The following is a 24210-nucleotide window of genomic DNA, read 5'->3' as shown; positions in this document are numbered from 1 at the left end:
CTAAAAGTTATTATAATCTAATATAGAAATCAAAGCACTGTATATGTGGTGCTGGGGACTGAACCCAGTGCTTTACACATTGCTAGGTAAGTGCTCCACAACTGAGCTGCATCCCTGTTCCTTTTTATTGATTAATTGAGTGAGGTGAGTGAGTGAGTGAGTGAGTGGAGTGAGTGAATGGGTGAGTGAGTCAAGGTCTTAGTAAATTGCCCAAACTGCCCTGTAACTAGCAATCCTCCTGCCTCAAGCTTCTTGGGTAGCTGGAATTACAGGTGTGAGCCACCGTGTCCAGCAAGACTTTTTAAAGCCTTCTTATACCTATAGTCTAAGTGTTTCCTTTTCTCATACTGCTCATTTAAAATGTTTCCCAAGACAAGGAAGTTGTTTTTTTTTTTTTTTTAATAGTTAAAAATTAACCAATAAACTTCCATTTAGAAAGCTTTTAAGAAAAAATAAGAAATTACAGAGTTAAAAACTAAGTTTTAAGCTAATCATGGAAAACATTTTACAGAGATCTTTACCTCATTTACTGGTGCATTTCACCAGTTATTTTTATGCTTTCTGAAGATATTAAAGCAAACAGTTCTCCATTTAATAATTTTTTTGAGTCTTTCATTTTACCTTTGATTGTAACTTGTTTTAAACTGTGATTCCTGGCAAAGAGCCTTAGAACTAAGACGTACAATGCAATGATTGTTTATAGGTAAATCATAGAAGTTTCATTCTCTTCAGTTTTTGAATAATCTTCTAAACTGCTAATTCTTAACTGTGAATCTGGACATTTTAGCATGTAGTTTCCAGATAACTTCTTTTAAGTGATTCTATTTTTCAAATGTTTATTTCAACTGTGTGATGCTTTTGACTTTAAAATTAGAAGTAGAGGGGTTCAAAGAGGTTTTTCCTAATGTTCAACCAGGAAAATAGCTTTATTAAGCTATTTAATTAATAATTTAATAAAATAGCTTTATTAAGCTATTTTCAGTTTATGGATTATAAAAGAACATACTTCTGATGTGGTGTATTTAGTCTTAATAATATCCAGCCTAACGTGGGTGGTAGTATTAGTAGAAACAGTTCAATATAACCAAATGTTGAGGCATGGGCCCCCCCCTTCTTTTGAGAAGAAAGATTCACCCATTTTGCTCACATCCTAGTTCAATATATTTCACAGAGCCAAAATTTGCTTAATTTATTAGCTATTTAGTTTAAATTCACAGCATAGTGAAAAATGTTTGCAGATAATTCTGTGCAATAGTAGAAACTTCAGTTGCTTCCTCGTATTTCTTCAGGGCAGTGATCACAACCAGATTCAACGTATGCACAAAGCAGCGGATACCATGGTAGCGGCCGTCGCTGATTGCTTTTACCATGTTGGATCCATTGTCAGTCTCAAAGACCTACTTCCAGCTAGGTGCCTTGAACTCAAATAGCTTTTCACACAGACTTCAGGATGTGAGCTAAGGTATGGCCTTTTTTCATGAGCTGGGCCTACATATGGGTTGACAGTAACCTGCAACTTTTAAAGAAAAGAGACAACTGGCTGTAGTTCAATGTCAGACAATGAATAGTTGCAATCACTGATAGGCAGGTAGTAGTATGTGTTCTTCATATATTTGAAATACTGTCACCTTTTGAAAAATTTCCCCCCATTTTTTTTTCCTGAATGCTTTTGTCAAAGACTGTCCAAGTAAAAATTCTCATTAAAACCTGTGTAAAGGTCTAAAATGTATCTGTTTTATGATTCAACCATTGTCTTCAATATGAGAGATACATGATTTTATTTTATGCATCTGATGTGCAAAACCTTTTCTATGCACTATTTTTAAACTTAATTTTGGTTAAAAACCACAAAATTTACCATCCTGCTTACACTATTTTATTTTTAAATTTATTTTTATTTTTATTTTTAGACAGGGTCTTGAAAAATTGCTTAGGGCCTTGCTAAATTACTGAGGCTGGTTTCAAACTTGCACTCCTCCTGCCTCAGACTCTTGAGTTGCTATGATTACAGACATTGCATCACTGTACCCAGCTGCTTACACTATTTTAATAACCTCTTACTAATCATTTTTTTAAAAACTGGAATTAGTATATTGGTATTCATGAATAGGGATTGACATTTAGAATCAGTGGTTTTCCCAGGTAACCTGTGTGTCAGGAATGTGAATATTGTAAAACCCTGAGTTGCATTGATACAGTTCATGCTCTATGCCAGAGGTTCTTGTTTCTTCAAGGAAAAAATACCCTTTCTGGAAAAAATGAGCTTTACTTTCATATCTTCCTTCTCTGCTTGGCAAGATATGTTTCTTTAAGTGCAGTCTTTATTGAGAAGACAGTAGGTCAGCTGGTTGATGATACACTTAGGAAGCCATTTATATTCGATGATAGCTGTAACATAACTTTTCTCAAACAAGTTACTGTTTTCTTCCAGTTGCCCTAGAAGCTTAGAATTTTTTAAGCTTGGTAATAGAAAAATACTTACAACTAGGGAGAGAAAAATCTTTGTAAATTCAAAGTGGGTACTATCAAGAGCTTTTGTACTTCTTTGATTCTCACTGTTTAATACTGGTTATTAATAGCTTTTGATAAATGCAGTTGAGAATTTGAGCTCTTCTGCCAGAATCATTTCTGTGTTAAGAAATGGTCTGGCTCATGACTTATAGACTTACTTTTATTTCATAGCTATAGAAGATACAATGTCTTGGTTGACTCTAGCAGTAAAAAATGAGATATTTCAGTTTTAAAACATTTACTCTACTCTGCTTACATGTACACACAAATACATCTATCTATTCATATACACATGCACACTGGTTGATGACTGAAATGTATAGTACAGCATATGCCGAGGGACTTCCTGTATGGCAAAGAAAAGTGGATGTGTTTTCACTGGGATTACTTATACCTCAGGGAAAATAAGGAGAGAACGTAGGAGAAAGGCATGATCCAGTGACAAGTTGTACCTCATCAGTTGTGTCATCCTGTCAGGTGAGACAGTATATACCTTAGTTAGAAATATCTGTGGATACTAGTGTTTTCACACACTGTAGGAACCAAATTTAAAACACATACATATATGTTATCCATTTTATCTTGTTAACCATGTGAGTGACTACTTAGTTTGCTTAGCTTATTATCTGCCTTTATTTAAGCATTGATTTTCTTCTGAGCAGATTTTTGTCTTTATGATGAAGGTTCATTTGTACATAGATAACATTATTTTGATAGGATTTCTTCAACATTTGGTTCTTTTTTTAGTTCTCTATGGCTCTATGCCACCTTGTGAAATACTGTTTTAATATAATGGCAAATTCCTTTTGTTGGTTTACAACTAAAAAATAAATCTGAATAGTTTAGCGCATACTTCAACATAAATATTTAAAACATCTTTATTTTCCTGTAATTTTAGTTTATTTAAAATTTTCTATTTAATTAATGAAGATATAGATTTTTAAAAGTCTAAGCAATAAAAATGTTATGTGAATAATATAGGCTGAGTTGGAAAAATAGAAAAGGAAATAATGTTTAATTATGACTTTTAGTGAATCTGATATTAAACTACTATATTCATCTAGAAAATTTAAAGAAATATTTTGATGTCCTATATACTGAAATCTTATAATATATCCTCTTACGATAAAAATTTCATATAAGGTTGGGTACACTTAGATCCTGCTAATAGAATATCTTTAAAATGATTATGTACTAAAGCTTAGTATTTGTTTAAAGGTCTAGCATATAGAAGCACATTGTGATGAGATACCCAGTTTTGAACATACATTTTATTCTAAAATGCTAAATTTCCTTTTTCTTTGAAATGAATGTACTCAGTGTAATACAAACAGTATTAAAATTAAGAAACTATATGTGTTTCTTTGACTTGGAAGTCTTAGAAGACAGAAAATAGCCATTCATCACTTTTAGTAATAGGAATGATTTCTATCTCTAGTTACGTTTAAGTATGCTTTTAAAGGATTGACTCTAAGGACATATGAAGTATCTGGATCTTTTATAGCCTGACACTTGTATAATATCTATCTTTTGTCCATTTTAATTAGAATAGAAAATCTATCCATAACTTTATTATCCTGTGGTTTTAAAAGCAGTAATAAATCTACTCAAACTACCCATGCCATGTATTATATATGACAAATTACGTTTATTTTTATTTTAACCACTATTATTGGCAATGTTTATTTTTAGTCCTAAAAACTTAATTTTTCTTGCATTTCTTTCTATATTTAAAAAAATTCAGATCTAAAAGGGAAAATGTTAAAACAGGAGTAAAACCAGATGCATCTGATCAAGAACCAGAAGGACTTACTCTTTTGGTACCAGACATCCAAAAAACTGCTGAGATAGTTTACACAGCTACTACCAGTTTGCGGCAAGCAAATCAAGGTATGATGCTACATCTCTTACGTTTCTTTTCATTTGATCCAGAGATGGTTTGTTTTACCTAGTTGATGCTACATTTACCTTTCTCTGCCCACTTTATGGTAATGATTTTCATGTAGCTTTGTTTTCTTAAAAGTTTGTTCTCTCTCAGGTTTCAATTATGAGTAGTTTCTAATTTTAAATATCTATATATAGTTGCTGTGACTAAATTTAGTAGGCTAAGAGCATCCCAAATTTTTCTTCTCACTGAAAGTCATGAAATTGAAAAAATGCCATTTTGTTAGGAACTAGTACATTAAGACTGTATGAGCTTAAATTGATATTCCATATATTGACCATAGAAAAATGATTTGTATCTGTTGTTTCACCTATGTGGGGTTTTTAAAGTTGATTACATTCCCCCTCTGGGGTGAGGGTATCTGTAATAATTTGAAATAGATATCCTTAAAAGAGTGAAATAGAGACTCTCAAAACAGTAAAATGGAGTAAAAAACAGTAAAATAGAGCTGTGTGTGGTAGCACATGCCTGTAATCCCAGTGGCTCAGGAGGCTGAGGCAGGAGGATCACAAATTCAAAGCCTACCTCAGCAATTTAGCAAGACCCTGTGTTAAATAAAAAGGGCTGGACATGTGGCTCAGTGGTTAGTGCCCTCTGGGTTAAATCCCTGGTACCAAAAAAAAAAAAAGTAAAATAGATAACTGAAGAGTTTGGCGCTTTTTTCCCTTTTTTTCTTTCTTCTCTTTGTTTTGTAAATACAACATTTAAACTGTAGAAGTGAATTGTTTTTAGTTTTAATCTTCAACAGCATACTCATGTTATCTATTTGAAATATTAAATAACAGAAAAAAAACTAGGGCGAATATTCAAAGAAGGTGGCTATGAACCCAAACCTTTGTCAGTATTAAAATCACTTGAAGAAAAATATGTGGCTGTTATGAAGAAACTACAGTTTGGTAAGTTGAAATTTTTCATTTGCTAAGATCTCATTTTCTTTACTTATGTATACATAGGAATTTTATCATCTAACTCTTGAATTTGTATCTGTGTGTATAGTTAGTTATACAATAATTGGAAATTGTGACATAGAAGACTGTAGGAGCCTATGAAAACAAAAACATAAATATCTACAAAGCAGACAAAGTATATTTTCGATTTTATTTTTAAGATTATTTTGAATTCATGCTTGCTAGAAGAGCACTCTACCACTGAACCCAGCCCCAGCCCCCAGACCCATTTCTATCTTTACCTCTCCTTTTGAGTTCATCTGGCCTGAAGGAAGCCAACCTGGAGCTCTGAATAAGTTGTTACTCTTCTTTTTCAGAGCTCCAGGTGATTGACCTTTCAAATATATAGTTAACATAGTTCAGTTCTAGCCTTCTGCATTCCACAACTCTTGACAAGAACTAATGATGAATAGCATAGCACCTCTAATAAGACTGGCTGTAACTAGAAACCAACACTTAAATTCCACATCTGCGTGACCATTATTGACTGTACTATTTGTGTGCTGCTTTTCCATCCTTAAGAACTACCCCAAGGACTTGGACTATATCAGAAAGAACATTGAGGTGTTGGGGATAGATCTCAGCCTTGCAAGCACAAGGCTCCTGAGTTCAATTCCAGCACCGCAAAACAGAAAAAGAAAAAGAAAGAAATGAAGCGGCTGGTGTTGGTGGCTTGGTGGTGGAGTGCTTGCCTAGTATCTGTGAAGCACAGGGTTTGATTTTGAGCACCTCATATAAGTAAGTGATAAATCAAGGTCATCAACATCTAAAAAATATTTTAGAAAGAATCTTTCTTTTTTTAAAAAAAAAAAAGAAGAAGAAGAAGAAGTAGTAAGCTGGGTGTGTGACATATGCCTGTAATCCCAGCAGCTTGGGAGGCTGAGGCAGGAGGATCTTGAGTTCAAAGCCAGCCTCAGCAAAAGCAAGGTGCTCAGCAACTCAGTGAGACCCTCTAAGTAAATACAAATAGGGCTGAGGTGGTCAAGTGCCCCTGATTTCAATCCCCAGTACCCCCCCCCAAAAAAAAAACATTGAAGTAGGCTTCAAAAAAATGGATTTTTGTCATACCGACTTCAGAACCTCAGCAGAAATTAGCTTTTGCTCTGTTTACCTCTCAGATTTTTCATAATGATCATAAGAAATAATTTAGAAGAAACTTATACTTTTTGTTTGGAGTTCATTTAACATGATGATACTACAGTTTTTTTGCCTACTCAGTCTAGTCTGTTTGTTTGTTTTTGTTTTGGTTTTGATTTTTTTTCCACTTAGATTGCTTTTTTTTTTTTAAAGTGGTCAACAGACCTTTATTTTTTTTTAATTTATGTATATGCAGTGCTGAGAATCGAACCCAGTGCCTCCACATGCTAGCAAGTGCTCTCCCACTGAGCCACAACCCCAGCTCCAGATTTACTTGTTTTTTAACACTACTTTCATTTATTTATTTTTATATTTTTAGTTGTAGGTGGACACAATACCTTTATTTTATTTAGGTTTATTTTTTAATGTGGTGCTGGGATTGAACCCAGTTCCTCACATGTGCTAGGCAAGGGCTCTCTACACTGAGCCCCAACCCCAGCCAACACTACTTTAAAAAATCTTTTGTTGAAAATTCTTTTTTGAAGTATGAAAACCAGATACTTGTTTAATGATTTGATTAAACATTGCCAAGGTCACTGATAGCTTATTTGGAATCATTAATTTCTATAACATTTTATCAAAGTTTATTATGTTATAAACAATTTATCTGCAAAACTTAGATACTTGCAAAAACTAATCTTCATTATTTTGCTGCTGTTTCCATGGATCAGAAATTCAGGAATGGTGATTGGCTCAGTGTTTGTCTCAGGATCTCATGAGGTTAGAGTCAAGAGTGTGGACTGGAACTTCAGTCATATTAAGAGTGTGCCTCTTGCCAGAAGGCCTCAGCTCCTTGCCATGTGGGCCTCTCCTTAGACTTTGTTGAGTGCCGGGCACATCAAAACTGGCAAATCCTCCCAGAGGAAAAAAATCGGAAGCCTAGTGCATTATGTGATCTAATCTTCAAGGTTTCACGCTGTCACTAGGTCTAGCCCACACTCAAGGAGAAGGAAATGAATTCTGTCTTTTAAAATAGAATGTTAAAGAAAGATTCCTAAAATGTATTTGGTGTGTATATGTGTTTATATTAAAAGCAAATCATTTTATTCACTTTAGATGTTGTTCCACTTACTGTATCATCAAAAGTATCTTACTACCGACCTTAAGAAACATATTTTAACATTCTTGTAGTTAGAAATATTTAGCCACATTTCCTCTCTATAATTTAAACTTGTGCTTTCAATCCAGAATGTTTTGTTTTGCCAGTAGGCTTGTGTTTTTGCATCCCTGAGTGTGAGGGATTCTGATTTACCTCTTAGAAATTTAGTCCTGTGTCCAGAATCCTTGAATAGTGTTAGCCAGACAGGACAGATCTCATAGTCCACATAAAATCACAGACTCTCCAGGTTGAATATAACTTTATCATAATCAAGTTTTGCATTCATTGAGCTTCAGAATAATTGAGAAAAATAAATACAATATTCTTTTGATTTTTAAGCTATCTTCTACCTTTTATCTCATTTTCCATTGACATGATTCTCCTATAACTTAATTTTTATTGTCTAATGGTCCATTATATGACAGACTCATTTGTTTGAACCCAAAATTGAACCTTTAGATTGTTTCCAGCTTTTCAGTAACAAGCAACATCTCAGAGACTGTCATTGCATCTAAATATTTGTGTGCATCTGAAATAACTGTTAGGATAAATTGACAGAAGAAAAATTGCTCAAGTCAAACTGGATATGCATTTTTAGCAGCCAGCCATTATCTTTGAATGAATATTTTAATAAAATTGTAAGATTAGTAGACCCTGTCTGTTCTCTTTATGAATGTATGATTCCAAAGTTTTCCTCTTGGTATGAGAATAGATCGATTTTTATATCTGATAGATTGCTATTTATGAAATTCAAAGGAAATTTATCACTGTAGTACATTATCAAGCAGGTAGTGTTGAGCAGATGAAATCAATTTATAGGTTTACCAATGGGATTAAGTCCAGTATAGTCTTGCTGAGACATAGTGTGTTTGGTTAGTAATGGTCAGATGTAGTGTGATAAAATAAGCTTGCGATAGTGCTTATTAAATACTGCTTGTATATAATGTGTAAATTTCTGCAAAAATTAACCAAAAAAAATTTTTTTTCTATTTGAAAGATTTGTCAAAGATTCTACCACTTCATTTTAAACTCTACTGCACATACCTAACAATGTTTATAGATCTTCCCATTATTCTACATTGTATACTCCTTGGAGGCTGATACAGTTTCTTCTGTATCATCTGACCCAAATCATCTAGCCCAGAATCTTACACTTAATAAACTCTTGGTAAAACTTACTGAAATTTTACTAATTGTATGGATTAATATTTTTTAATTAATATTAATATGGATTAATATTTTTCCATTTATTAAGAATTAAATTATCTTTAATAATACTGTTTGCCCTAACTCGTGGTTTTAATTCAGTATTTATAATTTATTCAGATACCTTTATTTAATACATTGGTGAAGGATGAAATTAATCTGAATTATAAAATTCAGGTATTTGTATACATATAAGTGAAGAGTAACTTTTAAGTTCTTTCAAGTCTGCCTAAATAAATGATTTAGAATTAGCTCATTGATTATATAATGTCATAGTACTTAGAGCATAGTTTTTTTCCTACTGAAGCCAGTTACCCAAATAATCTTTTCATTCTAGTAATGTAAGTTTTAGCCTGGCATTTCTATTCTAAAATTTCAGATCAATGCAAGTATTATAGATTCTGTTTTTATAAAAAATGAAATATAGTGAATGCGTTCTGTAATTTTGTATTTAAAATTATTTGGTAAAGTATTGCATACTAACCTTTTAGTAGATATTTACTACTTTACATTTCCATTTAACTACTTAGTATAATCTACAGTGTGTCCTGTACTGTAAAGTAAAATATAGTTTCTTTGCTTTTACTTCCATTGTACATCCATCCATCCATCAGTGTTATCTTGTATGTGGTAGATGCTATATAACATCTATGTGGTTTCTATTCCACATTACAGTTCTGTCCATTTGAGTGGAAGATGATAGTGATTTATTTGTGATGTCTTTATAACAACTATCTTCCATTCTGGTTCTCTTTGGTTGAGTGGGGTTTTTTTTGGTTTGTTTTTTGTTTTGTTTTGTTGTTTTCTGTTTTAGACACATTTGAGATGGTTTCTGAAGATGAAGATGGGAAGTTGGGTTTTAAAGTAAATTACCACTACATGTCTCAGGTGAAAAATGCAAACGATGCCAACAGTGCTGCGCGAGCCCGCCGCCTCGCCCAGGAAGCTGTGACTCTTTCAACCTCACTGCCTCTGTCATCATCCTCTAGTGTGTTTGTACGCTGCGATGAGGAGCGACTTGACATCATGAAGGTAGAAGAAACATTTTGTCCCTTATCTCCCTGGCTAATCTAATTACTCAAATATTCATACAGATCTATAGAAATAGATGAATTTTTGAAACATAATGAAAATTTTTGTGACCTCTTTGGACTGTAGTGAAAGGAGTCTGTTTCTAATGTTAGCTCAGGGTGTGCAGGTCAGACTGGTGATGAAAATCAAAACTTAGAGTAAGCTAAATTCAAAGTCACAGGTCCTATGTTTTGTCTCATATGCAGAAGCCAGAGAGGAAATAGGAGAGGAAAGGTGGGGTCTTGTGGAAATCAGAGGGAAATGAGTAGAAGAAAGGAACCAAGGGGAAAAGGAAAAGGGGAAGTACTAGGGAATGTATTGGCCAAATTACATTGTTACATTGTGTGCATGTACAGAGATGCCACAGTGAATTTCAACTGTCAAGTACAACTATGATATGCCAATGAAAAATATGGAAAGAAGAATAAAATAAAAATTTAGAGAAAAATATCAAAGAGCATCCTAACTTGTATATGACCTGGCATAATTTTTAAAAGACAGTATCTAAGGATTTAATGCTGATCAGTAGGAAAACAGTTACAGGATTTCTTCCTTGTTATCCAGGGAATGAATGTCATGTTTTATAGTATAACTTCGCTAGTTAGTAGTCTACTATTTTTTTTCTTTCCGGAAATTTATCTATTTACAAGTGTATATGCCATGAATAAAGAAGCAGCAGCACAGTAATTTATAATCTGTACCTTTTGTGTTTTAACACTCTGATGATCTAGCCTTAAATTATAAGACAGTGTTGCATTAAGAAAATCCTAAAATTTTAACACCTGGAAAAAAGTTCTTTGATTTAAATTCATGAGTTAAATATTCTATCTTCCTCAGATAGCTGAAAATGTTGACTCATTGAAGTTGGGGAGCTTTTGTTGCTTACTTTTTTTACTTTTTGGGGTAACTTTCTGTGGAAACCTCACAGACATTGCCTGTTGGGACACATCTTATTTCTTCTGACAGACAGTGGAACCCTTCATGTGATTGTTGCCTGGGAAATTAGTTTATCACTAAGTATTCCATATGAGCCACACTGGAAATTGGCTTCTGCTATACCTGAATGGTCCCAGCATAAAGCCTGTAGCATTTATCAGAGTTGTGCAGGAGAGCTAGTGCCACTTGCCCCCACGCACAGCTTAAAAGGTGTTGTCGCTCTCGTATAACATATTTTTGGATTGACTAGAAATTCATTAAATTATTATTGCACTCACAGTAGGGTCATGTGCTCTTTTTTTAAACTACCACCAACTCTTAGAGAAATACCTGCTGTTCTTTCCAACTTTTCTGTCATATAAGAATGTTTACTCCTATTATCTACTCGAAGAATATAAAAATGCTATTTACTAAAGTGAAAACTTACTTGAAGACTTAAAGCAGATATCTTCACACCTTGAGACATGGTAATGAATGTGTGTGGAATCTCAAATTGTGGGAAATACTGTTGAGAAACTCATGAAACAAAGCTCTCAAAGATAGAAAAAATGTAATTTACTGCTTTAAAAGATATTTGATATTAGGTAAACTTTCTTGTCTGCCAATAGGCATCTTTTTAATAACCCATTTCCACCAAAACCAAGGCACTTTAATTCTAATCCAAACCATTTTCTAGTCCTGTGTTTATTTTAACTTCCGATTCATTCTGGTAGAGATGTGCGGAGACTGTCAGGAGGCGTTTGTATTACGTATGTGGCTTTAATTTTCTAAATATCAGCAATTAGGAGTGACACAGGCCTCTCTGTTTTTGTCCATACCAGGTTCTGATAACTGGGGCCAGCAGACACCCCCTATGCAAATGGCTGCTTTGAGTTTGATGTGTATTTTCCTCAAAGATTATCCCAGTTCACCCCCTCTTGTGAATCTGGAGACACAGGTGGTCATAGTGTGCGATTCATCCAAAACCTTTACATGCTGGCAAGGTAATGTAATTGCAGTTTTTTGCTTCCAATGCCACTGTGATTGATCAAAAGGCTCTTTGTTATTGGAACAAAAATTTCGTTTTAGTTATATTTGTTCTGAGAAGACGTGGTTTCTTCATGCCTCACTTCGCTGTATGCACAGATTAGCCTGAAGGGTAAGAAAAGGCTCTGACAAAAGGGCAGAAACACTACAGTGTTGAAGAAGCACTTATGGGGGCTGTAGCTGTAGCTCAGTGGTAGAGCACTTGCCTAGCATGTGGGAGGCACTGGGTTCGATCCTCAGCACCACATAAAAATAAATAAATAAAATAAAGGCATTGTGTCCATTTATACTAAAAAATTTGTTAAATAAAAAAGGAAGCACTTATGGGTGTTAAGAAATTAACTGATGACTTAATTTACTCAACACCATTCTGCAGCCAACTGCTGAGAGCTGTCCCCACTCAGAATACAGCTGAGCCAGTGTCTGTCTTGATCTTTTAACTTCCTTATTTTCTATATCTCCATTCTAGACATCTTTTCACATATGCTTAAAAGTAGATAAATGACAAAGCATGAGACCATCAACTGTTTCTTTTTTGCAAATCGTGCCATTTTCCCCCCTGCCATCATAACTACCACATTTATTGGCTTTTTTTTTTTTTTTTTTTTTTTTTTTTTTTAAACTTTTAAATTTTTGTTGTTGCTGTGATGAACACAATTTATTTTGTTTATTTTTTTATGTGGTGCTGAGGATTAAACCCAGTGCTCACATGTGTGAGGCAAGCCCTCTGCCACTGAGCTATAACCCCACTCATTTTGGGCCTATTTTTAAAGTTTAATGTATGTGAAAATGTTTTCACATTTTCTGTACTAAAGAGGAAGATGCATTCCCAGTTTTTAAAAAACTGGCAGAAGGGTATAATAAGAATAATCTCATGACAGTAAATCTTTTAAAACTGGATTTTAAAAAAGCAGTCTTCATTTTTTCAAAATAATTTTGGGTAAATTCCATGCTAAATATTTAATGTTTAATGTTTAAAAATCAATACCAGGTGAGAAGAAATGTATAGATATCACAAGCAGATGCTTCTTTGATTAAGCAGTTCATATTCTCATCATCAATGTATTGTATCAAAGATGTTCCCAAGTTTCTACTGATTTCCCTTCTTAGATTGAAGGATCCCCATCCTCAGTTCTATGGTAGCCAAATTACCATTTCATCTTCATCATTAGATCAAATCATAAAACTGAAATTAGTTTTCTGGATGTGCTGCAGGAGATTTAACCAGGGGTATGCCTACTTTCTTTTCAAAAGCAAAGAGTAGGTTCTCTGAGAACAGACTAGGAAAATAGTAGTGTTGACTTGAGAGACAGTGGAACTGGAATAGAAGTTATGGGTAAAATAGTAAAATGTATTTAAGAAATTAATTAACTAAGTACAGTGACCTCATGCCTGTAATCCCAGTGACTTGGAAGGCTCAGGCAGAAGGATTTACCAGTTTGAGACCAATCTCAGAACTTAGCAAGACCCTGCTTCAAAAGGGGGAATTGGGGGGCTGGTGGTGTACCTTAGTTTTAGAGAACCCCTGGGTTCAGTCTGTAGAGCTGCACAAATGAAAGAAAAAAATAGAAAAGAAATTAATTCCATAGGGTTTAGTGGTAAGGGATAAGGGGTAAGGAGTTGAGAGTCCAGTGTGCCAAATTATATAGTCTTTTACCATCATTTCTGTGTGCTCCATGATCCACACAATTGTAAAGTTACTTTTATTTATTTACTGTTTTGGTGCTGGGGATCAAATCCAGGGCCTTGTGCATGCTAAGCACATGCTCTACCAGTAAGGTTCACTTCCAGCCTCTAAACTTAAGTTTACACACTAGTACTTTCCATGAGTCTGTGCCTGTTGCTCAGTGCTCAGTGGTAGAGTACTTGCCTGGCATGCTTGAAGCCCAGCATTCCATGCCCAACACTGCAAAACACACACACCACACACCCACACACACACACACACACTCACACACAACACCACACACAATATCACGGAAATTCTCTAATGATTCATAATGGGATGATATCCATGACAGTAATTTAGGTAATACACAAAGCTGTACATATACAATGTCAAATTATTAAGGAAGCTATATGATAAACACATCGCGGTGCATTACTACTTTCACACAATATCAAAAGAGAAGTATTTTCTCTGCTTTTTTAAGGACTATTTACTTTCTAAATTCATTATATATTATATGAAATTGCAAATTTATCATTAAAAAATCAAAATCTGAAGAATATTTTTAGGTTGATAGTCATATGCTAGGAAAAAAAAAATGTAGTATGCTGCTGGGTTTTTTTTTAAACCACAAGAGTAATTTGTAAATACAAATAAAATGTCTATTTTAAACCTCCTTTCAGCAGGTTGTTTGAGTTGAGTGTTGCCTGTCTAAGTGGACAGTATCTAATGTGTCTAAAGTGTGTTCTGAGAGCCCTGGAATCCTCAGGACCTTCATGGGGTCTGTAAGGTCCTTCCTTTTCCATCTTCATGTTTGTGGGAGGCCAGATTTGACCCACATACTTCAATCTAAACAATATATTCTAACAAATCGAATATAGGGGTTGATGTAAATCAAAATTCTCTTCTATTAAGCCATATCCCATTTTCAGAATTACCAAATCAGAAAGAGATTTGTAAAAATGCAAACTAGTACACTTTTTCTCACTAAAATTGTCTGGTTTTGGGGAAAGTGTTCATGAGAATATGTGTTATATGTGTGTAATAGTGATGGCTGGCTCTATTCTTCATTATGAAGAAACTAGTGCTACACAGATTGGAATCATATCTGAAAATATCAATTTGTTCTCACAGGCTGACCTTAGGAGTTTCTTTGGGGACATAAAACTAAGATAACTTGGGCTGGGGAGATAGCTCAGCTGTAGAGTGCTTGCCTTGCAAGCACAAGGCCCCGAGTTCAATCCCCAGTACCGCAAAAAAAAAAAAAAAAAAAAAACTAAGAATAACTTGACATGAGAGTCTTTTATTTTTACTTGTAGGTGTGAGTTTGCTTTTAAGTACTTTCAAGGTCTGTTTTCCATTTTTTCCCATCTTTAGGTTTGTTTAAGCATCTTAAATACATGGCATGGTAGACCAGAAGAGAAGTGGAATCCTCAGACCTCAAGCTTTTTGCAAGTAAACAAAACTTCTCTGACAGTTTCATTGACTAAATAAGTATATATGTTTGAAGTTTTATGGGTTGTTTTTTTTTCCACAACAAAGAGTAAACATAGTAAACCTAAACATGACAGAATGGTAGGAAATACTTATTAAATAGCTGATAGCGGAGCAGTTAGGATAGTGGAATCTCATCCAGAGCTTGAAGTCTCAAATTAGGGCGTAAGTAAAAGTTTAGTTTTGTCACATTGCTTTAAAAAAATCCCTGTGTTGCTCTTAATATACACTATGGTGCAGCAAGATGATACAGGTAGTTTCTCTCATCTCTCAGTTCATATTTTAGGGCTTCTTGTGAATCCAATGTAATACACTATGGTATTATGTATTTCTTCACATCTAATCTTGTTCTTAGTTAAAAATTTGATTCATCTAAGGCTCATCAGTGCTATCTTGAAATTCATAAAACTTGGGGTTTGTAGGTCTTATTTTGTAGAGCCTTTGACACGCAGATTTCACAGTCTTGAATTTTTTTAAATTTTCACAAGTCTCTTGAGCATGTATAATAGGTATTTTGCATAATATCCCATTTTGCTGCTCCTTTGTCCTAATTGTGCAGAATCCCAGTAAAGGGATAAATACATAAGCATATTGATATGAGTTAACTTTATTGCTTCTTCCTTTAGGAAGCAGAAACAGTCATTGTTGATAATATTTTAAATTCATAGTTACAGTTTAGCATTTCTTTTAAGAAAGTCAACTGAAATTATCCCCAGTTAAGCCTTCTTTCTAAAGTTGACCTACCCTGAAAGATTCCTACCTTCTTATTTTGCATTAGATGAAAGAAGTTATGAATAAAAATGCATTTATTTACTTATAAAAATGTTTAAAACATAAATAAAAGGCAGTGCCTTCTGTGTCACCTACTGGTACATCATAATTTTGTTTGAATTTATTTCCAGGAAATACTGATCTCTGTTAACCTTTCTTTGTTGTTATCAGATGCAATCTTTATAATTTATTGTGTTTCTTTTTCCCTTAGGAGACAGCAAATTATACCCCAATTAATTTCACAATGTAATTTTTTTTCCTGTTGCACAAAACATCCATTTTTTTATGTTTCCTTTAGTAAACTGCTGTTTTCATTCAAATAGACTATGAATCTGAAGTAAATTTTAACTTGTCTCAAAGGGCCATGAAGTTAAATAAATAGCACCCCCTTTTTTATATAGATTTGTGATACTTAATTAAAGATTTCTCTGCTTTTATAGAAAAATGAGTATTATATCCTATTTGTATGAATAGGAGAGGAAGATTATTTAAAAGGAACGGAGAGAGGGACTAATAACTATGTCCTGGAAGGCTATTTTAATAGAGTGAGATTTGATTTAGGAGAAAGTATATAAGTGAAAGAAAACCAGTTTGTTTCAGTGATATGTATAGTTACAGAAAATTTCAAAAATCTTATGATCTTTGTCTCACAATTGTACAGATTAAATTTTTTTCCCCTCTACTTGACCTTGGCCTAAATAAAACATCATGTCATGTTTAATCATATCTACTCCTAGGTCAGATATTTCAGGTTCAGATACTCATTTTTATCTGTTGATGTCTATGATGTTTTCATGACTTTTTTGGTTATCATGCCAGTTAAAATGCAATTGCTCATGATCCTTTTTCATTTATGAGCAGACAAGTGGTATCTGATGTTTCTCTGCCTTCAAAGATATTATTATTAACTAGGCATATAGCTATATTGCTAAAATATTATACTACTAGGAATTAGCTATGTGTCAGCAAGCTATCAGTTTACAGTTAGTGAAGATGTCCCATTATCTTCTTATTCTTCTATTAATATCATCGTCATCATCACTCCTCCTTATTCTTCATTCCTCAGGTACTGGTGTCTATCCAGTCCCTTATATTAGTAGCTGAGCCTTATTTTAATGAACCAGGATATGAACGATCTAGAGGCACTCCCAGTGGCACGCAGAGTTCTCGGGAATATGACGGAAACATTCGACAAGCAACAGTTAAATGGGCAATGCTAGAACAAATCAGAAACCCTTCGCCATGTTTTAAAGAGGTATGTTCAATAAAATAAATGAAATACTTTATCAAGGACCCTAGAGAATGTAGTTTGTTAGTATTACTTGCCCTTAAATGTGGAGTATCTGGTATACTCTTAGTTTTTAGTGTTAATCCTAAAATAACACTAATAAAGAATGGGCAGAGTTTAAAACCACATATGTCCTGCTGGGTGCAGTGATGCACGCTTGCACTTCCAGCTTCTCAGGAAACTAAAGCAGGAGACTCAACTTCATGGCTAGCTGCCCTGTCTCAAACAGGGCTGGGAGTGTAGCTCAGTGGTAAAGGACCCCTGGGTTCAATCCCTAGTATCTTAAAATAAAAATAAAACCACATGAAAGACATCAAGACTATATTTGGGGATAGTTTTCTTTTTTTCCTTTTTTTTGGGTGGCACTGAGGACGGAACCTACAACCTTGCACATGCTTGGCAAGTAGTCTACCATTGAGCAACATCCCCTTCCCTATTCTTAATTTTTTTTTAATAGTTTCTGTTCTGCTAGCAAACTTTCTACACGTCACTAAAATATTCCACACTAATGTGTATGTGTAAACATTAAGTAAAAGACATTTCTTTTAGAAAAATTAGATAGCACTGAGTTTCTAAAACCTGTGTTGATTCTCCCAAATGCTTTTATTTCACTATTTCCCAAGGCAGGAGTCTTTTCTTCTGACTAGTTGTCCCCATAGTCTGCCCTAATATGATTATGCTTTCAGAAACATCTCAGATCTTATTTTATGGTACTGGGGATTGAATCAGGAGTACTTTCCCACTGAGCTACATCCCCAGTTCCTTTTGTTTTCTTATTTTGAAACAGTCTTGCTAAGTTGCAAAGGCTCTCTCAATCTTTTTTTTTTTTTTTTTTTTTTTTTTTTTTTCCTTGCGGTATTGGGGATTGAACTCAGGGCCTTGTGCTTGCAAGGCAAGCACTTTACCAGCTGTGCTATCTCCCCAGCCTGGCTGTCTCAATCTTGAGAGTCTTCTGACTCAGTCTTCCAAGTCTGGGATTATAGGCATGTGCCACTGCACCTGGCACATCTTATTTTAATTGTGTCCCAAACAGTTTTCTTTCTTAAAATTGTTTCCCTTCATCATCAGTTTCTTCGACTGACTAGAAATTGAACAATATAGAGGGAAAATTGGCATATTTACCTGACAGAAAATCATTGTTAATGTGACTTAAGCTAAATTTGTATGAATTCTATGTAGCATCATAACTGAGGCCCTTCCTTTTGTCAGATAGGATTGATGAATATGCTCTAAGAATGTAAAAGACATTTCTTCTTTTTTTTTATCATGAAATGAATTTGCATGTCTGTGCCCTTTGAATAAGTTGGACATTTTATTTTTGCAGACTTGCCTTTTACCTTGAAAGACTGTGAGAAATTAGTTTTCCTAATATTGTAGGAAATAGAAAACATGGATTTTCTTTGTGCTCTTAGACATAATGTTATGTCCCTTCTTAAGCATAGGTTGCTTACATTAAGTAATTCATTTTGCAACCATAGCAAATTTTAGCTGTTATTAGTCTGTGCTAAGGTGCTAAAAAAATATTGAGACCTCTGGTAACTCCACTAATATGTATAATAGTCATCTCAACTGTATAATGTATAAGAACTATTTATTTATTTATTTATTTTGGGGGAGGCAGTGGTGGGGATCAAACCAAAAGCCTTGCATGTTGGGCAAGCACTCTACCACTGAGCCACCTCTCCATCCCAAACTTTACAGTGTATAAAACTGAATCTCGATTCTTCATTCCTTTCCTCTCTAAATGATTCCACTTATGTAAAGTTCAAGAATGAGCAAACTAACTTAGGCTTAAAGGTTAGTCAGGATAGGAGCTGGGGTATAACTGTGTGGTAGTGTACTAACAAGTATGAGACCCTGGATTTGGTCCTCCAGTCCTGCAGAAGAAATAAAAATAAAAAAGGTATGTCAGGACGGTGTATTGCTTTGGTTAAAGAATAGTGGTGAGAGGAAACCCATGGGTAGCTTCTGTCATGTGTAGTAATGTTCTGTTTATTATCTTTGGTTAGAGGTTACTTTGGTGTGTGCACTGCAATAAAATAAATTCAGCAGTACAGTGATTTCTGCGCTTTTTTTGTGTATTTTAAACTTCTATTTTTAAATATATTAAAAATGTTTAGTCAATTATATCTTAACTGGTTTTTACATAAAGTCTTTCTTCCCAAGAATAAACTTAGGAGACTCACTAGGAGAATGACTTATAAAAAAGCAAATAAGAGTTTGGGTTGTGGCTTAGTGGTAGAGCACTTGCCTAGCACGTGTGAGGCGCTGTGTTCAATCCTCAGCACCACATAAAAATAAATAAATAAAATAAAGGTCTATTTACAACTAAAAAATATTTTTTTTTTAAAAAGCAAATAAGTGTAATTTGAAACAATTACCCTTCTTATTCTCATTTTGAACCACTCTTTCATTAATGAACACTTTGCTGATTTTCCTAATAAAATGTAACTCACTTCTCTTTGCACTCCTTTGGGTTTTTTTTGTTGTTGTTGTTGTTGTTGTTGTTGTTTAATTGTTTTTGTTTGTGTCTTTTAAAGTATCCTTTTCTGGTGCCCTCCTCTCCTTTTTGGTTCCACGATTAGGGTTTCTCATATCAAGTTGTCTTAACTCAGTTTTGAGTCCCCATAACCATCAATATCAAAAACGGTTAAATATGATAAGATCTCCTTGGTGTTTTATGGCTGTACTAAGGTCTTCATAATGATTTTTCCTGTGTAGGTATTATCCCCTTTTCTTCAGGACAGAGAAACTCATTGGACAATGTAGGATCTCAACCAGAATAGGGAATAGTACTTCCAAATTGGTGTCTAGTTTTTAATTTGAATTTGTCAAGAATAGACCCTTACTACTTATAAAAAAATTTTTTTCAAAGTTGGGTTTGTTTGTTTTTAATTCCAAATGTAAGCCACAGTTACTATCAGAAAATTGAACTCAGAAAGTAAAATTGTGTCCATAAGCAACCAGAAGATAAAAGTCAAAAGATTTAAGAATTGTGCCATTTTAGGGCTTCATTCTGATTTCTGTATGAATTCCTTTGACATTTAGAATATCTTAAGTAGGTATTTTTTTTTTTCTTTCTTGGTACTTGAGATTGAATCCAGGGTCACTTTGTCACTGAGCTACATCCCTGGTTTTTTGTGTTTTGTTCTGTTTTGTTTTGTCTCACTAAATTGCCGAGGCTCACCTCAAACTTGTGATCCTTCTGCCTCAGCCTCCTGAGTTGCTGGAATTACAGGAGCATGTTACCACACCTGTTGTCTTTACTTAAATAGATGTTCTTTGAATTCTTCTTTAATGACACAAATTTTTCCATTGGCGTACTTTGGAAATCCTTTTCCCCTGCTTATTTACTTATATTCATCTTATGAGTATATTTCAAACATATATCTTGTGACTTCTGGATAGGATTGTTGGAGTGTCTGTGATATTGGACTTCTTTGGTAATATAGACCTGGGTATTTCAGCACATTTCATCTGATATTATGAGCCTGATTCTTCCCTGCTAATCATGCATAGTTCATGAAATTAAATTCTATGGACAAAAGAAAATTGCAATCTAAAGTGTCATTTTTTTATAATGTCTACATACTTCAACTTTTGAATTCTGATGGTAAATGCATTCTGTTCTGTTGCTTCCCTCCTCCACCAAGGTTATACACAAACATTTTTACTTGAAGAGAGTTGAGATCATGGCCCAGTGTGAAGAGTGGATTGCAGACATCCAGCAGTACAGCAGTGACAAGCGGGTGGGCAGGACCATGTCTCACCATGCAGCAGCTCTCAAGGTCAGTGCACTTGCCTAACATGAGCCGTGGCGATGGCTCAGAAAAAAGAGTTGTGTGTGCACTGACTGAGCAGTGCCCACCGGGAGGTAAAGGAAAGCGGGGCGCCAAAGACACAAAGTTTAGGTTGGGCTCTGTGGCATATGCCTATAATCCCAGAGGCTCAGGAGGCTGAGGCAGGAGGATTGCAAGTTCAAAGCCAGCCTCAGCAATTTAGCAAGACCCTAAGCAACTCAGTGAGACCCTCCTCTAAAATACAAAAAGGCTAGGGATGTGGCTCAGTGGTTAAGAACCCTTTGGTTCAATCCCTGGTACAAAAAGAAACAAAGTTTACTATTATTAAGTTCAGAACACTAGATTGCTACCAGAAGTCTATAGTAAAGATAATGTTCCTTTTCACAGTGGGTTGGCATTTCCTAAAATTAAAAATGGGTCCAGGGACTAAGGCAGGAGTTTAGTAGAGTTCTTACAAATGACGCCTACAAGTGGCTTTGTGTGAATGACTTCTTTTATTCCTGTAGCCTTTACCTCTGCATCTTACCTTCCAGAATTGTATTACTAGAATAATGAGGGAGAGGTGAGCTGCAGACCTCTAATGGCTCATTGGTGTCAGTGGCTATGATACAGACCTGTTTCAAGGAGGCAAACAGTTGTTTTCCCCTTGGGTGTTCACAGAATGGAATGTAAAATGGGTTTTGTAGCCTTTTTTTCCCCATGCATAGGAATCGTTCCTTTTAATAGCCACCTTGCCTGCTTCCAGATGTCCGTTTTTACTCACCTGAGCCTTTCATCCTCTGTCAGTTATCTCTTCTCTCTACCTTCAATTTTTTGACTTCTTCTAATTCTAAAGTATCTTCATTTAAAACAGTAAATGATAATAAGGATTTGTTAGTTTTTAGGTATAATTTTTAAAACTGATCCCTAACTTTTAAAACTTGCTTACAGAAATGTTTATGAATGACAACCACATTATGTCTGGGATTTGCTTCAAAATAAAATGAAAAGAAGGTGGTGGAATAAAGATGAAACAAGACTGGCCATGACCAGATAATCGAGGCCAGGTGGAGGGTGCATGGGAGTTTATTTTACTATTCTGTGCATTTTATATGTTTAAAATATTCCACTCTAATTAAGAGTTTTAGATTCTTACTGGCATCCCCCTAAGCTAGTTTTATTTTGCTCCTCTTATTGTAAGTTTATCTTCTTTCACTATCAAACAGGAGAATTCATGCTTCTTGCCATCAGTTTTTCCCTTAATTAGTGAGGTTACACCTCAGTAGTAGTCTTTTGCTATTTTTTCATTCTATCAAGATTACCTTCTTTCCAGTTCTCAAAGCTGTGATCCTACCAATGTGGGATTCTGTGTATGTATATGCAGGACCTGGAAGGACAGGTCCATCTAAGCTGTTGGTGAGACTGGGTGACTTTGTTCTTTGCTTGTGTTTTTCTGTTTCCTGTGATACACATATTAACTTTTTAAAAATAAAAACTATTTAAAAAAAAAAAAAAAAAAAAAAAAGCCAGTGACTCACTTCTCCTCCTTTGTCAGCTTGCCTGCTCTCTCTCCTCCAGGCTTTCCATTTCCCTCCACTTTCACTTGTTCTGCTGGCTCACGTCCATTCCCTTTTCAGCTTAAATTTCATGTTTTGGAACCAACCTTGATTAATAGACTATGAGATTATTTTCGTGTAATCGTTTATAATATGCTGTGCCTGCTTATTAATGTACTCATAACAATGGTCTAATGTTTGTCTTTTAAAAATTTTTTTGATGGTACTGGGAACTGAAGCCCAGGCCTAATGCATGCTAGGCAAGTGCGCTACCACTGAGCAACATCGCCAGCCCATGTTTGTCTTTTCTCCGGTGCTTTTCATCTGTAGACTTCTCTTTTGACCCTTAGAGCTCTTTTATTCTCTCTCCCCCTTTTTCTCTCATTATATCTAGACTCCCAACTTTGGCCATTGACTCTCTAAAAGCTGCTCTTCAAACTATTGTCTGCTCTTAGCGTCTGAAGTGCATTACTACTGACATTTTACTCAGATGCCCTCTAGTTACCTCAATCAGTATCTAAAAATTAGAATTTAATCTTTCTTCAGATCAGGTTTTTCTAGCCTTTCCATATTTACTCAGTTTTAAACCTTTTTGTCTTTTACAGTACTGAGATACTGATGACTCCTTCCTCCCACACACCTACTAATGCTAGTCCTGCTAGTGTTGCCCTCTTGAGGGGGCTGCTCCCATCCCCAGTCGCTCTCCAGCTCGCACCACCAGTCTGTCTAACCAGTTCTCTTGTACCAGGTTCTGCCTTCCAGTTCTGTGGTGCATAACCAGATTGATCTGACCCGAATATATGTTTAGATTTGTGTGTTTCTCTATACAAATCTTCAGTAGCTAAAGTTCTGCCTCTTTTAATTTAGTTATTTCAGTTAGTGTCTTGATGTATTTTTTTGTGTCACCCTGACCTAGAAATTTCCATCCCTGAATTAATGTAGATTATATCACTTTGACTATACCTTTGCTTCAGAGTTTAGTTGTTCAGCTTCAGCCTACAATAACGTCATAGTATTTTCCTATCTCAGTTGGACTTTCATAATTGGCAGATTTTTGTCTCCTTTCCTGTTTAATTTTTACCACAATGGAAGGGAAATTTGGGATAAGGAAAATTTTAATTACCAGTATATAAATACACTTTGAAACTTTAAGTGGCTGTAGGCATGTGGTTGTCTTATCCTGTTTACGTGTCTTGTACTTCCATTCAGAATTTAATCTCTCCAGGCTCAGAGATCATGTCTTATTGTGCTCATTCCCTGCCTGCCTGCCTTTCTCTTTCTCTCTCCTTCACCCTCTTTCTTCCTTTCTCTCTCTCTCTCTCTCTCTCTTAATTCATCCATCCATCAATCTGTGCTGGGGACTGAACCCAGGGACACTATACCACTGGGCTACCTTCCTAGTCCTTTTTATTTTTTAATAGGGTCTCACTAAGTTGCCCAGGCTGGCCTCAAATTTTTGATCCTCCCACCTCAGCCTCCTGGGTAGCTGGAATTACAGGTGTGCACCACTGTACCATTATATTGCCAGTGTTTAAAACACAGCATCTCATACATAAAAATTGTTCTTTATATATTGATTAATTTCAAAACCATTTATTGATACAACTAATTTTCAAAGTGCTTGGTATGATATATAAGGTCATTTCTCTCTCACTTTAGGTTTGTAGACAACTACCCACTCTCCTAATGTTTTATATCCTTCTGTAAATGACAGTATGGAGTAAATGGAGTAATGGTTATTTACTGTCTTAATGTTCTTTTTCATTTGTTCGACT

The 24210-nt window shown here is 35.0% G+C and overlaps 1 protein-coding gene across 1 annotated transcript in view; it reads left to right on the top strand.

Annotated features, from left to right (window-relative positions):
• Window positions 1–24210, top strand: part of BIRC6 (baculoviral IAP repeat containing 6) — a 213402-nt gene that overhangs the window by 187179 nt on the left and 2013 nt on the right. Inside the window, 11 exon segments of the mRNA XM_079109988.1 lie at window positions 4256–4401; window positions 5242–5352; window positions 9660–9877; window positions 11674–11685; window positions 11687–11746; window positions 11748–11781; window positions 11784–11822; window positions 11825–11835; window positions 14925–15002; window positions 16879–17067; window positions 20754–20888. Coding sequence (XP_078966114.1) covers window positions 4256–4401; window positions 5242–5352; window positions 9660–9877; window positions 11674–11685; window positions 11687–11746; window positions 11748–11781; window positions 11784–11822; window positions 11825–11835; window positions 14925–15002; window positions 16879–17067; window positions 20754–20888 — 1033 coding nt within the window.

This window comes from Sciurus vulgaris (genome assembly GCF_902686455.1).
Source record: "Sciurus vulgaris genome assembly, chromosome: 14".
NCBI classification, from domain to species: domain Eukaryota; kingdom Metazoa; phylum Chordata; class Mammalia; order Rodentia; family Sciuridae; genus Sciurus; species Sciurus vulgaris.
Note: the sequence above shows the minus strand (reverse complement) of the source record. Positions and strands in the feature narration are given on the sequence as shown.